We start from the raw sequence: 16,677 nt of genomic DNA on the forward strand, positions 1-16,677 counted from the left end.
AACAAACAAGAAAAAAGTTGAGAAGGCAAATGAAATCTTAGAAGAAAAGTTAGATTTAATAGATCTATGAAGAAAACTGAATAGGAATAGAAAGGAATATGCCTTCTCAGCAGTACATGGCATCTACATAAAAATTAACCATGTACTAGGGCATAAAAGCATAAATAATAAATGCATCCTTTTCAGATCATAATGCAATAAAAAGTATAATCAATAAGAGCCCATAGAAAGACAAATTAAAAATTAAATGGAACCTAAATAATCTAATTCTTAAAAAGAGATGGGTCAAAGAATAAATTATAAAAACAATTAATAATTTCATTAAAGAGAATAACAAGGAGACAACAAATCAAAATTTATGGGATATAGCTAAAGTAGTACTGAGAGGAAAATTCATATTTCTAAATGCTTACATAAATAAAATAGAGAAACTGCAGATTAATGAATTGAGCATGCAACTAAAAAAAAACACTAGAAAAGGAACAAATTACAAATCCCCAATTTAAGACTAAATTGAAAATTCTAAAAATTAAAGGAGAAATTAACAAAACTGAAATAAGAAAACCACTGAATTAATAAAAAATTAGTAACAAAAAGATGAAATGTCTTTCTCTTTAGTTGAAACTATATTAAATACTACACTAAATACTCTGATAGCCTTTATATTATAAAAAGGCAAAAAATAGGCTTACTCCCATTGTCCTAAAGGGCACTGGATAACAAAAACGCTAAAATAAAGGAAAATTTCTCTTCCATTGAGGTTGGAATACTAAATGAAATCATCTTGCTTATTTCTTAAAACACAATAGTATTCCCTCACCATAATATATGAAAATTTGTTCAACCATTCTCCAATTGATGGGCATCCCTTCAATTTCCAATTCTTTGCCACTACATAAAGAGCAGCTATAAATATTTTTGTAGAAATAGATCCTTCTGTAATGGACTTCTGTACCAGCAGCAATGCAATGACACAGGACAGTTCTGAGAGATTTATGGTAAAGAACACTACCCACATTCAGAGGAAGGACCGCAGGAGAGGAAACATAAAAGGAAAAACAACTGCTTGAACGCATGGGTTGTGGTGGACATGATTGGGGATGTAGACTTGAAACTACCACACCAATGCAACTAACAACAATTTGGTAATAGGTCTTGATCAATGACATGTTAAAACCAGTGGAAATGTGCATTGGCCATGGGTGGGGGGAGTGCAGGGGGTGAAGGGGAAAGTAGGAGCACGAATCATGTAACTATGTTAAAAATGAATATTAATAAATGGTAAAAAAAAAATAGATCCTTCCCCCTTTAATCTAGTCTCTTGTTAACTCCAAGCAAGCGCTCAAACTGTTAAGCACTCTATGAGAATCATGGTAATCAATTAACTATTTTCTTATTTCTACCCAGATTTAATCCCTGTTACCATACTGGATTAGATCAAAGGAGAATGAGAAGCACTGTCTCTGGTTCTAGACATAACTCCATTTCTCACTTGCATCATAACCAGTCAACCCTCTTTCTCATTCTTTCCTTATTTTATGTTGTAGTCTGATCACATCAAAAGATGTACTAATATTGTGCTCTGTGTGATCTTCCTTTTTAATTCTTTAGTGTCAATAGCATTCCATGATCCTAAGTCATACAACCACACTGTAGAAAAATGAGCCTTAATTCTGAGTTATTAAAGGAGATTTGTTATTTGTTGAAGACAAAAAAAAATTCTCTTCCATCCCTATCTTCATATATTGGATCTATGAAAACACTCTCTGGGTGATTATCATAAACCATTAAGATAAAAAAAATAGGAACAGACTGTCTCTAATGGAACTCTATCACATTCTAGAAATACAGTGGAATCTCAACTCTTTAGCTCATAATCATTAAGATATAGGATTTGGTCATGTGCAATAAATGAGGATTCAGATCAAGTCAGTTCTTGGCCTGTTCACCCTAAACACTTCTTTTCTTAAAAAACAAAACAAAACAAGGAAAAAAACAACAAAGAAACAAACAAAAAAAAAACCTTACTTTCTGTGCTAGTATCAATTATAAGACAGAGGAATAGCAAGGACCAGTAACTTGCCCAGGGTCATACAGCTACGAAGTATCAAGTCAAATTTAAACCCAGGTCCTCCCAATTCTATACCTGGTGCTCTATCTACTGTGCTACCAAGCTGCTCTCAGCCCTCATTTTCTTGAACAGCATAGGCAGAGCTCATGGGATATGTCATAGGTTAGGCATACCTAAGGGTACATATATATGTATGGAACAGCAATAAAATTAACCAGTAGATATTTATAGAATATGTTATGGGACCAAAAAGAAAAGTGCTTTCAGAATACAAAGATAAAGATCTAACAATCCTTGCCCTTGGAAAGTTTAACATTTTATCAGAGGAAAGGTAATTTTTTTGAAAGGGGAGAGTCTATGTTTAATTGTTACCTGAGTTGTGCTTTGAGGGAGAGAGATAGAGGAGGCAAAGGAAAGAAGAAGGGAAGGAGAGGGAAAAAGGGAAAGAAAGAAAATATATTCTAAGCACAGAAAGCAAAGCAAAGGCCTGCCAGGGAAATGAGAAGTAATGCTTTTTGAAGAGCAAGTACCCATTTGTCAGGAATGAAAGGGAGTGTGAAGTTGTGTAATATAGAGCAAGCCTAAAAAGGCTGTTGGAGACGTCTGTGAAGACCCTCATATGTAAGAGATCTCAGAGGTAACAAGGGCTCACATACACAAAAACATATATACATCCTTAAATAGATACTATTAATATATACTCATTGCTTCATTATTTCCAGAATGCATAATGCTATCAGTATACGTCTGTTTTTCTTCAATATAGAAAACAACTTCTCTGTAATTTAGCTGGTGGACTTTAAGAATTTCTTCAGCTAAAAAAATTCATCAACTAAAAGGTTGAAGTTCTGAATTTAGACCTTGAACAGCAGTAGACTCTTCCCAGATTCAAACTTGAAACATTTCCAGCTTGATAGCTCTTGCTAGAGTTTATGCTCTACTGCACAACCTTTAAGAAGCTGTGAAATAGGAGGGCAGTTGGGTGGCTCAGGGAGAGCCAGGCCCAGAGATAGGATATCCTGGGTTAAAATCTGGCCTGAGACACTTCCTAGTGTGTGACCCTGTGCAAGTCACTTAACACCCATTGCCTATTCCTTACCATTCTTCTGCCTTGGAACTAATACAGAGTATTGATTCCAAGATGGAAGGTAAGGTTTAAAAAAAAACGTTGTGAGTTATATAAGGTTAAAAAAAAGTTGTGAAAAAAAGAAGTATATACTTATACCTATTATATGCTCTGCTATTTATGTATTTGACACATTCAAAGAAAACATATTCAAACACATATTAGCAAGATTTACATGGACTTGTTATAATAAAATTTTATAGCCTTTAAATAGTCGCAAAGCCTTAAAAACATTATTCTGCTACTCTTCATTTTACACTTATGGCGTCTTACCTCTGCACTCTTCATAGCTTTAAGTATATTCCCCACAGTATCTATAAAGGTGTTGCCCAATAGTCTCCCTAATTTCTTGTACAAAGAGCCCAAGCAGACCACAGCAGCACTAAAATAAAATACAAATTAGATTAGAGAAATGATTACAAACAGAGAAGGAAAAATCTTAGAACAAAAAGGTGATATATCTCTAAGAGAAAAAATGGATTGTAATCCTTAGCAGAAATGAATTGCTTTTCAATTTTGCTATAAAAAAATCACTTGCCAAATTGTAGAACCTGATTCTTCAGGCGTACAAAAAAATTTCATGTTCAAATATTAGGATTAAAAACAGTCAGAATTTTGGTGCTACAAAAACCCTTAGATATTATTTAGTTCATTCTTCTCATTTTACAGATGAAGAAACCTGTTATGTTAAAAGTATGCAACTAATTTTCAATTAATCCAAATTTCAATTCTATCTTTAAGATCCTTTTATTTATTTTTTTTAAACCCTTACCTTCCATCTTAGAATCAATACTATGCATTGGTTCCAAGACAGAAGAGGTGTAAGGGTAATGCAATGGGGGTTAAGTGACTTGCCCAGGGTCACATAGCTAGGAAGTATCTGAGATCACATTTGAATCTAGGACCTTCCATCTATAGGCCTGGTTCTCAATTCACTGAGTCACCCAGCTGCCCCCTCTAAGATCCTTTTCTTGAAGCATCATTATATAGTAAGAAAAGCACTAGAGTAGAAGTCAGGAGGCTTCAGTTTTAGTGTTGGCTCTGATATTACCTAACTATATTATCTCGGGCAGTTCATAATCTCTCTACACTTTAGTTTACTCTTCCGTAATGGGAAATTGAGATATGTTATCTCAGTATTATCTTCTAGCTCTAAAAATTATAAAATTCTATGTTAATTAGGCAAAATAATTTTTTAGTATGCTTGATTTCTTGGGTGATTAATCAAAATTAGCCTTTCATGTAAAATGAAGGAAAAGTAAGAAGTTGACAAGAATATCATATCATGTTAATTATTTGTGAAATCTGAGAGTTTCCTGGAAAAAGATACTGTAATAAGCTCCACATTCTCTAATAACTACAACAGCAAACAATTTTTTAAAATTACTATACCTAACTTATTGAATCCTATTTATGGAGAGAAAGACAGTACAATGGTCAACTCTTTATTTTCAGAAACTTTTAAAGTAGCATTTTTTCCCACCAATACGATGTAATTTGTTGAAGTCAAGAAGATAAATTAAGAGACAGGAACTACTATTCTAAAAATTACTGTCCTTCCAAAATATAAGCAACTTACCCAAACTCCTCCTTCCCTAAGAAATCAGCTGTGTATTTTAAATGCTATACAGATTCACCAAACCCAGAGTTCACAACATGCCATTCAAGTATGTTAAACACAAAATAAGAAAACAGCTTATTTTCTCAACTTTCCTAATATTCTCAACCTTCAAAGCCAATGAAATATTTAAGTGGCATTTTTAAAAAGGATGTCAATTTGTATTTACATTGAGTTTTGAATCCATTTTTCAAACAATTTAAATATTTCACAAAGAACATCACATAATATTCTTATGTTTTAGGTTGTTTAATATTCAACTTACAGCTTTGTGGGAAGATAACTTGGAGAATCATCTTTGCTACGAATGAGTTCGTTACACTTATCAATTGTTTGATAAACAGAGAATGTATCTCCTATACTATAAAGAATAGCTAAGTTCTGAGCAAGAAGCTTTCGTGTAGGTGGCCCTGGAGAGCTGTTTAACAAAGATATGAGTTGCTCAACAATCCTCTTCTGTTTCTCCTTTATGTCAGCCTAGAAATAAAGTTAACAAAAAAACAATTAAAAAGCAATATGAGAGTCTATAAATGTCTCATATTTTTAAATTCAATATCTTAAACAATATTATTATAAATTTAAATATGCACTAAAATGCCAATTTCTTTTGCTCATGAAACAAAATAATTTTGTTATGTTTATACCCTAAGAGAGTGATGGCGAACCTTTTAGAGGGGTGGGTGATGTGAGAAATGTCCTCAGGGGAGTGAGAGGGGAGCAGCCTGGCCCTGCAGCCCTCTGGCTTTCTAGTAATGAACTCTGGCAAATTCTGTGCTGGGGTGATGGCGTGTATACCCACAGAGAGGGCTCTAAGTGGCCCCTCTGGCATACGTTCTATGGGCTTACCACCATGGTCCTAAGAGATTCTTCCTCCCATCATTCTTTGTGACTTGATAATATTGTTGGTACGGTTCTCATTTTTGCCAAACAAGTTATTTTGAAGTTGGAAATGAAATACATTCTTACTAGAGCAATTTATCTATTACAAAGTCTATGCCTATTTTTTCTTCCTCTGTTTGTACTTGTATTATTATAATTGTATTATTATTATTAAAGTAACTAAGGAAACAAGATAAGGCCCAAAGTCACACTGCTAGGAAGCATGAGATTAGATTTGAATTTAGATCTTCTTGACTCCTGCCCCAGAGCTCTATTTTACTGTGCCACTGAGCTGCCTCTAGTAAAAGAAACTACCATATTAAATTTTAAATCTACTCCCAAAATACCGAAATTGTATGTAATGAGATTTATGGTTTCAAATGCAGTCTTTTTTACATTCTCCTTTTATGGGTAAATGTTTGTGTTTGTTGATTTTTGTCAAGTTCATAATAATAAACAGGAAAAAAACTTAAAAAAAAACCTATAGACTAATATTATTAGCAAATACTAAGAAAAATATCAATAAAAATCTTGCAAATAGAATACAGAGGTATATCTAAAAAGGTTTCTATTGGGACTAGGTTGTATTTGTGAATGGAATGAAAAGGATGGGTTTAATATTAGGAAAAACAATATAATAAATCCAACTGACAAGAGAAAAATGATATACAATTATATTAGATGCAGAGAAAACCTTTGATAAAATAGAATACTCTGATTTAAATGTTCAAAATATTTTACAATATGCAAAAAGACAGACTTTTCATATGATCAAAAATCTTACATACAAAAAAAGAAATACCAGAAGTATTCCTATTGAAATGTTCTGCCTTAGGCACTTATCAAAGTATCTTTGAACTAAGACTTTTGGTATATCTTGTAAAGTAGGAGAGGCCAATCACAAATCATTAATTTTTTTAACAAATTTTTAAATTTTGGTTTATTTCTTTCCATCTTTTTATGTGACAAACTATCTAGTGATTACAATATAAAATAAATTCCTTTTTATGGGAAATATATAAGACTATTCCATTGCAGAGTTGTAAGAGTCTATCTTCTCAGAAATACTTTTAAGATATATTCAGAACTGTAGCTACTTAAGAGAAATACATAGTTGACTGACACCCTGGCACAATTGGAAAGGCCTTCCTTTTCTGGCCGCCCCACTACAAATCTATATAATACAAAAATTCTAAAAAGTGGCCTACATTGTAAATTTATAAGACCATGAGCAACAGTAAGAAAATCAAGAAAAGACTAGCTGGAAGGTTTTTTTAAGTAATTATTTTTTTAATTTTACATACCCTGCTGGTTGCTAGTAAAACTTTCTCTAAAAATTTCAACCACTCAAAAACAAACTCTGCCTTCTGAACTTCTCCAAGTTGATTATATGCTTCTTCATTCAGCAATAAGCTGTGAGCCAGTTCCATTCCTTGCAAATAATCTTCTTTCTTTTTAAACCACGCTTGAAAACTTATAGAGTGACAGCAAGGATTCCTCTCATTAAAATTCAGTTAGTAGTCTTAAATACAAGTATCTGCAAGAAAACAAAATAATTTTTAAATGGAGAAGAAAGCATAATTTAGGGTTTTATGAGAGCATTTTAAAGCAAGCAGAAGCACAGTTTAATATATACAACTTTTAAAGTGGATATTCAAATTTGCAAAAATTACAACTACTTTAATGTGATTTTTAATAATTGATCAACCAATAAATAAACATTTACTAAGTACCTGCTATGTACCAGATACTATACCAACTGCTGAGGATACAAAAAGAGTGCAAATGACAGTCTTTGGCTTCAGGGAGCTCACAATATAATGGGAGGAAACAATAAACAAATATATACATATAAGCTCTACATAGGAAAAACAGGAAATAATTAACTAAGAGGAGGTACTAGAATTAAATGGGGTTGGGAAAGGTTTCTTGGAGAAGACGGGATATAATTGGGACATAAAAGAAGTAAGGGAACCCAATAGGTGAAGATGAGGATAGAGAGCCTAATTTTGAAATATACAGAAAATAACAATAGTATTAACAATTTACTTTTGTAGTTCTTTAGGTTTACAAATCACTTCTTATGACAACCTTATTTCATTTTCAAAGATTAGGAAACAGAAGCTAGATACAAATGATATTGTCACATGGCTGATATATATCGAAATCCTAATTAGAACTCAGACCTTCTGCTGTCAAGTCTAATATTCATTCCACTACTCTATGATGCTTCAGAAAGATATTATCAATCTAAAAGTTTGGGCACCATAAAGAACCAGCCATTACACCTTTAAAGTAATGTTGACAACAGTAGTCCTAAATGATAATGCCAGTATGAGAGAAAGTTAACTAATATTTCATAATAATCCATACATTCCGAGTGGTTCCAGAAAGATTAATTTGTTACAGAAATTTAGTTGATAAATCTAGTCTTGTAAAACATTTTCAAGTTCTTTCTTAAGTTATTTGAAGGAATGAATAAATTATATAAATTCAACAAAAACCAGAGAAGCAGATAAGTATATGCAAGAAAAATAATCTACATTTGTATTCAAAATTCATGGCTAGGTGGGAAAATTAATTTAACTGTCTCTGAGAAAATCTTAAAAGCTGTGAGGACATGTCAAAATTGGGTAAAAAGCAAGTTACCCTTCTTAGTTGTCATCAGACATGCTGAAGAGGCATTTTCCCCCTCTGCAACAATAAGACTGTGGTGTAAAATGATCTATCAAGTAGCAAAACAGGTAATACAATGCAATGATAAATAATTTAGTACAAAGTTTGACATCACAGGCATGGCAGAAAATTATCTTCAATACTAAAAATATATTTTGCACATAACCAGTTCCCAAAGGAATAATTAACCACCAATCTTTGATACCATCATGTAAAGTATAAAATGTTCTGAGAATTTGTATAATCCCACATGTGCTATAAATGTTTTATTTTTAAGTATTTAAAAATATTTCATTTTCTTCCAATTACATGTAAAATTTTTTAACATTCATAAAAAAAAACACCTTTACCTTCTGTCTTAGAATTGATACTGATTCATATCTGTATCTTAGAATTAGAACTGATTAAGCATCAGTTTGAAGGCTGAAGAGCAACAAGGTCTAGGAAATAGAGTTTAAGTGACTTGCGCAGGGTCACATAGCTAGGAAGTGTGTGAGGCCACATTTGAAACCAGGACCTGCAACTCCAGCTCCAGCTCTCTATCTACTGAGCAAAGTAATTGTCCCTAAAATTCATTAAAAATTTTTTGAATTCCAAATTCTTAGCACCTTCCTTCTCTCCCCCTCCCTTTAAGAAAGCAAGCAATTTCATATTATCAATGTTTTTTAAAATGTCATATGTTAGGGGGCAGCTGGGTAGCTCAGTGGATTGAGAGCCAGGCCTAGAGACAGGAGGTCCTAGGTTCAAATCTGACCTCAGACACTTCCCAGCTGTGTGACCCTGGGCAAGTCACTTGACCCCCATTGCCTACCCTTACCACTCATCCACCTATAAGTCAATACACAGAAGTTAAGGGTTATAAAAAAAAAAAATGTCATATGTTACAAATGAAGATGTACCTGCTCTTAGAAATCACCTCTTAATTTAAATTTAATTTCTGAATGGGTATATATAAAATACATATGTAAATATGCAAAGAAAGTCAATACCACCCATTTTATTTGTTATTATAACCTTAACTTGTAGACAAACATTCGTGAAGCCATATCTAGTGGAATAGCTTCACCTTTCCTATTTGGAAGTAAGTTTTCTTGATTTCTGCTGTTTAGTTATGCACATCTCTGCCTAGAATCTTTATCCTTCTGATCTAACATGTAACTTCTGTTCCTCATAAATGGCTCTGTAAAAACTTGCAGTAAAAACCTCAGCTTTTGCCTGTTTCAAAAACTCCAAGACACAAATCTCTGGTATTTGGTAAAAGTTAGCATACTGAAATGCTCAATAAATACAGATATAACCTATTACTTTAAGAATTGTGATGAGATTAGAGAAACATATTTCTTTTTTCCTGCTATTTGTTAACAGATATTTTGTTTTGACACAACACAAATTTGATATAAAATCTAAACAAACCCACTTAAAAAGTAGACTCTCCCAAACGTTTCTTTACCAACTGTTAAGAGAAAGGAGGCATGAATACCTTTACATAAAACGATACCATACTAACACGGACATTTGTGTTGCCTCCTTATACTTACTTTGTTTACACTGTTGTAGCCATTGTGCTTTGAGTTCTGCTTTTTTTTTTTTATTTTGAATCCCTTCCTATAAGTCTTTTCCAGTAGTTTTAACTTCTTAGGTTTCTTGATTAATAGATATATTATGTATATTTATTTCTAAGTTTTGATTCCACTGATTTGTTTTTCTACTTCTAATCTAGTACCATCTATAGGACAACCCTGAGGTCTTTTTTTTTTTTTTTTTAACCCATACCTTCTCAGAATTGATACTAAGGGGGCAGTGGGTAGCTCAGTGGAGTGAGAGTCAGGCCTAGAGACAGGAGGTCCTAGGTTCAAACCCGGCCTCAGCCACTTCCCAGCTGTGTGACCCTGGGCAAGTCACTTGACCCCCATTGCCCACCCTTACCAATCTTCCACCTATGAGACAATACACCGAAGTACAAGGGTTAAAAAAAAAAAAAAAGAATTGATACTAAGTATTGATTCTAAGACAGAAGAATGGAAATGGCTAGGCAACTGGGGTTAAGTAACTTGTGTAAGGTCATACAGCTAAGACATCTGAGGCCACATTTGAATCCAGGCCCTCCTGATTCCAGGCCTGTGCTGTATCCACTGAACCACCTCAGCAATCCTGCATTCTTTAAGGCCATGTCAGCAGAGTACAATCTATGGTAGTTTCTACCATGCTGGAAATACTTTAAGTTATGACACCTGTTAGAAACCAAGTCTGTTGTCTGAGAATTAACCTATCTAACCTCAGAGAGAAATATTTATTACCAGTAGATTGGTCATTTGATAAAGAATTTTTTTTGACCAAGGCATACCATAAAACAAAGCCCCTATGAATACCTTCTGCTTTTGCAATAACAGTAGCAAAGTGGCAGGAGGTGTTATAGGGAAATCAGAGAAAGCAGGAAGTACTAAGGCAGAGGCAGAGAGAGAATTCCAGAACCTTGGAGACAGTGACTCTGAGGAGACAGTTGGGTTTCTGGACTTGCTCTCTCTGGAAGACCTTGTCTGTGTGGACTTATCCTTCAAGCCTTTCACCTGCTAGGAAGTGGTTGAGTTTTTGTTTAAATTCCACACGTGGACTGCGTGAGTAAAATCCTTACTCTCCTTCCTATTGGATTTATACCTGCTACTGCTGTGATTTAAATGGACTCCTGCCCAACCCAGAGGACAATGGTTGTGAGATATTTCCCTTGCTAACCCAGTGGACTTGTGTACCTTCCAGCTTTCCCTTACTCTGAATTACTAGCAAAGAGGGGTGGGGGGTGGATTCTGGTTAGGATATAGTACAGGTAGCTGGGTATCTGGAGAAGTGTAATAGCATCTAATGGACTTTGGTGGGAGGTTTTAATCCCAGTTAGATCATCCACTCCCCTTTCCTTGAGTGATAACTTGTCAGTTTCTCCCTGGAAGCCTTCCCAAATCTTGGACTTCTGATAACTGGCCCTAAGGACTATTTCATCTAGTGTCCTGAAAACCACCTAAACCAAAACCTTACCCACTAATATTTATTTATTATTTCAGAGGGAAGCAAAAAATGCTATGAATCACAGTTTTCAGTCTGTCTAAATCCTTCAACAGGATTAATAGTACTCTAATGTGAGATCTTGCCCAATGACCAGTAAGTGGACATACTGCTAGAGGTGCTAACCATATGAATCTTGACGGTCTTTCCATAAACGAAACTGGAAGAAGGAAATTGTAGCCAAATAGGAGTACAGTTCACAAATAAGAGTTGGCAGAGTGGGTTGTATTATACTATGTGCCCAAAGGCTATAAGAAATTTTATTTGATGGGGAATTTGGATACTGTGTATGGTAGTACTACTCATAAGCATTTATTTTAAAAAAAGGTCTTCATGACAACATGATGATCTTTTCATGCTGATGATCACAGCTTATTGACAGTAGAAAAGGCACTAAAGCTGGGAAAAGGAGCCAGACTGGACCAAATATGTAAAGAAGAGTGATGATGCTGGAGGTAATGTAGTTACAAGAGTATTAAGGCAATATTTATAAGATATCTGAAGGAAAAGGAGATAATAATGGCATGAAAAGAAATATGAGATAACTTTAAAAGTGACAGAGAAAACATCTCTATTAGGGTCATCTAAATATGAAGTGAGGGCATGCCCACTGAAAGTATTATTAGTAAGAAAAAGGAGGGGAAAGATATCCAAAAACTATAGAAAAAAATATTGGACCTTCTTAATGCCAGAAAGAATGAACAGAGAAAGCATTACTTACCCTTTATATGCCTCTTTTCCTAACTACATAAAATTTTTATAAGAATCATCTATATGCAATAGTAAGAATTTGTGAGGTGCCACTAAATATATTATTTATTTGCTATAAAAGGTATTTGATTTAATAGAGTAAAATGCTGTCTTGAAAGGCTCTCTTTCATAAGTTGTCTTTCCCTCCACAAATCAAAATTATCCAAGATTCTTAAGATATAACAAAGACTTTGTTCAAAAACCTACTGATCATTATTATCAAGAGATTGTAGGGTGTATTCACCAAAGGTATTTGCCAATTTCATGGAGAAAGATTCAACAGAAAGTACAATTAGCAATTCTCTATGGTAGATGAGTTTTTTCAGATCATCTAATTCATGGGTGACATCATGCTGGTTATACCAAGCCCTGGAATATTCAAAATCTTCTAGATAAGATCCATGACCACTTAAAAAATTTTGGTCTATCCTGCCATAATTTTGACTTTAAAAATATTGTCTGAAATCAGGCCAATTAGATATTAATTTAAGAAGCCCTTTAAAAATAAAATGCCACAATTCTGGATGAAGATCTTTTAAACTCAAACCTTCAGTGTGAATAAATTTAATTAGGTTTCAAGCTGGGTGAGCTGTGGTCACAATGGAATAGGAGTAACACAATGAGGGGGTTAGGGAAAGAAGCATATGGATATTGAGTTTCTAGGGGTTTGGAATAGAGAGATTATAAAATAAGAAGCTGGATGGAAGAGATAAAGGGATATCTGAGACGAATTTTTATATTTCTAAAAATAAGAGGAAGTAGGAAAAAGGACCTACTTATACAAAAATATTTATAGCTGCTCTTTTGGTAGTGGCAAAGAATTGGAAAGTGAGGGGATGTCCATCAACTGGGGAATGGCTGAACAAATTGTGGTACATGATGGTAATGGAATACTATTGTGCTATTAGAAATGATAAACAGGATGATTTCAGAAAGAACTATAAAGACCTACATGAACTGATGCAGAGTGAAATAAGCAGAACCAGGAAGGCATTATACACATTAACAGCAATATTATATGATAGTCAACTGTGAAAGATTTAGCTACCCTCAACAATACAGTGATCCAGGATAATTCTGATAGACATGACAAAGAATACTATCTATCTCCAGAGAAAGAACTGATGGAGTCAGAATGCAGATCAAAGTATAGTGATCCCTCACCTATTGCAGGAGTTACCGTCCAAAGACCCCTGTGATAGGTGAAAAGCCACAAAGTAGCAGATCACATTGGTAAACTTGTGCAAGCGGTAGTGGCATCCTACATTTTCATTGTGTACAATACAGTATTCATCTGCAAAATCCCACGATATAACAAAAACTCTGCAATACAGAATTAGATATATATATATATTTAAAAACACGCGATACAGTGAAGCCATGATAAGTGAACTGTGATATAGTGAGGGACAACTGTATAAGATTTTTACTCTAGTTTATTTGGGTTTTTATTTTGGTGTTGGTGCGTATTCTCTTACAACAATAACCAATATGTAAATTTGTTTTGAATGACAATACATAATGTATGTATAACCTAAATCAAATTGCTTACCATCTCCAGAAGGGAGGAAGGCAATTTGGATCTTTGTAATTTTGGAAAATGTACATTGAAAATTGTTATTACATATAATTGCAAAATTTTTAAAATTCTTTTTAAAGATTCTCTTCAAACTTTGTTCTATATTCAGAAAAGGAGAACTCTTAAGTTGGGAAGATCTTAGATACTGTCTAACCTAACTTTCTACAAAATGCATAAATCTTCTTTGCAATATCCCAGACTGGTTTTCCAGTCTATTTTTAAAATTCCAATAAAGTCGCTATCTTGTAAAAAAAAAAAAAAAAAAGTCCTTGCCATTTTTGGAAGGATCTAGTTATTAGAAAATTCTTTACTATACTGAGATAAAAATTTATTTTCCAGTAATTTCTGCCCCTTGGTCCTATTTCTGATATTTGGAGTGACAAAGAATAAATCTAAGCACTCTTACACATGATGGTCCTTTAAACATTTAGGACATTAAAGGACATTAAAAAATGTGTGTAGGATATAATAACAGAGCTGGAAGGGAATCTGAGAAGTGACTACCTCAACTGCCTCATTTTCAAATTTGAATATTGAGGTACAGAGAGATGAAGTCATTTGCTCAAGGTCACAGAGCAGGTTAAGTTTGGCATGGTGTCATAAAACTCAAATAATTTTCTAAAATTCCATGCTACCTCTCAGGCATTATCGCTCCTTTTTCAGGATGAATATACCCAATCCCTTCAAATATTCTTTATCTAACATTATTTCAAAGAGAACATTGCATTTTCTATCTCCTGCTGAGATTGTTCCCTAAAGGAAGAAACTGCTAGCGCCCAAAGGAGCAAATTCCATCTGTGCCAGTACAAGGCTACTTCTATTTCCTGCTGCCAGATCCATCCTCCAACCCCGCTGTGAAGAACCTCTCATCCAAAAAGGAGCAATCTCCTGGTGTGCCTATTCCTTGAGAGAAAAGGCAGAGGAAAGTCAGTGGAAAATGGGCCTTCTATCTCCTGTTCCAGTTTCCTGCCTAATCCTCAGCCTTCAGAAGATAAAGGAAATCATGAAATGAAACCTCCCATCTGATCATCTGGCTTCCATCTAGGGATCCACTTGTGTCCAGTCAAATCTCCATACTCATTCTCATGCCTGGTAAAACCTCATCCATTTCAGAGATCCTGAACCCCAGGGGATCATCATTCAAATTCCATTCCCTGTCTCTTACCAGTTTCTTATTCTCATTGCTCTCAATCCACCTAACCCCAACATTATAAGCAAACACCGCTTTTCTCTTCCACTGTGCCCTCTGGAATGCCTGTTCCATAACAGAAAACTTACTTTAATCCAAAATATTTTCCTTTCTCAATCCTTCCATCTTCTAGCTATCAAAATCTGGTTATCTTTTTGCTGGTTATCCTTTCCAGTTGAATGCACCTTTCTGCAATCTTCTAGATTAAATGGACAAGACAGAGGAGTTGGAATAATTCTTTTCCAATGCTGCTTCGTTTCTCTCTATACTTCCAGGAAAATCCTCCTTTAAGATTCTTACAACTGATATCACGTAATCATGGAAAAATTATCATAATTAATCAATTAAATAAAAATAAATTAAAAACCTTGTTCTTCATCCATGCCATATTCTCAAACTCTCAACTCTCAACCAAACTCTCAAACTTCTCAACCTCTCAATTGTCTTCCAGGACACCATCACCTCTACACTAGCTACTTTCACCTTCTATTCCTCATCTTAACTCTTTGGTGAACTAGTTAAACACTGTACTGTTCTCCTCTCTTGAGTTCCAGGCCTGATCATATTTTTGATTATGCTCCATTAAGCCTCAGCCTTGGATCACTACCACTATATATCACTTTCATTCCTACATCTGTGCAACTTGAACAAAAGTGGAAGAAACTACACAACTGTTCTGATTAGATCCCATACACATTTATCTTGTACATCCTCAACTGGGCCCTTAGTACTGGTAGGCAATCCTCTTATACTTGTCTTATCAACTTACTATCTTCTTTTCCAAAGCAGCTTTTCCAATATCTTTTCTTCCCTTCTCAAATCTCCTATGGCTTCCCCTTCTCTCATTCTCTCAAGGTGAGAACTTTGCCTCATCAAAATGTTGACTCAAAACAGGCTCATTTTCAAATAAGACACCTAAGTCCTTTTCATATGAACTGCTGCCTAGGCATTGATTTTTTTTTCCACATTTATTCCTATTAGAACTCATTTTTCTAGATTTGGCTCCTCTTACAACCTGTCAAGATCTTTAAAAATCCTGACTCTGTTATCTAATATTAGTTATTTCTCTGAGTTTTGTGTTGTGCAGAAATTTTCTAAACATGCTTTCTATGTCTTCCCTCAAGACATTAATAGTATATATTGTACAGGCCTAACAAGAGTCTTTGGTGTGCCACTAGAGACTTTCCTTCCATATTTATATCAATCCATTAATCAATGCTCTTTGAGTATTTTCAACCACATAGAAAATTCATCCAATTATGTCATCATCCAATTCACATTTATCTTATCAACAAGGGAAACATAAAAGATTTCCACTCTACATGGTCCCCAGGTTCACATATAGGACAAATATGCTTTGGGTGTTGGGCTAGAAATCTAATTAGCATTTGTAAAATTGTTTCTAGGGGAGTAAATGTGTTCCAAGTTTCAAACAATGATCTTAGAAAAGAATTTGGGAACATAACCTATTCACAAGCCACAGACTACCTGTTCTTATTCCAACGATGCTGCTATGACTAAAAACATTTTTGATACTGCTTTCAAAGGCTACATCACATTCTGTTGAAAATCCCCAAAAGATGCAAATCTTTCTCCTTTGGGTTTAACTTTGATATTCAAAAATAATTAAAAATAATATGGAGCCAAGTATAGTGATTAATGTAAATTATTAAGACTAATCAGATCAGTTTTGGTTTAGGAAAATATTTTACAAAAAATGCATTGTTGGAGAGCC

At 34.3% G+C, this 16,677-nt stretch overlaps 1 protein-coding gene across 1 annotated transcript in view; it reads right to left on the reverse strand.

Annotated features, from left to right (window-relative positions):
* The window catches only part of HEATR5A (HEAT repeat containing 5A), a 169,100-nt gene extending 161,938 nt beyond the window's left edge, over positions 1-7,162 (reverse strand). Inside the window, exons 1-3 of the mRNA XM_044665059.1 lie at positions 6,999-7,162; positions 5,081-5,292; positions 3,471-3,579 (exon numbers count right to left, since the gene is read on the reverse strand). Of these exons, the coding sequence (XP_044520994.1) occupies positions 3,471-3,579; positions 5,081-5,292; positions 6,999-7,124 (447 nt within the window). The 5' untranslated portion in view covers positions 7,125-7,162. The remainder of the gene's footprint in view (positions 1-3,470; positions 3,580-5,080; positions 5,293-6,998) is intronic.
* Positions 7,163-16,677: the final 9,515 nt, after the last annotated feature.

This window comes from Gracilinanus agilis, chromosome 2, assembly GCF_016433145.1.
Source record: "Gracilinanus agilis isolate LMUSP501 chromosome 2, AgileGrace, whole genome shotgun sequence".
Lineage (NCBI taxonomy): Eukaryota > Metazoa > Chordata > Mammalia > Didelphimorphia > Didelphidae > Gracilinanus > Gracilinanus agilis.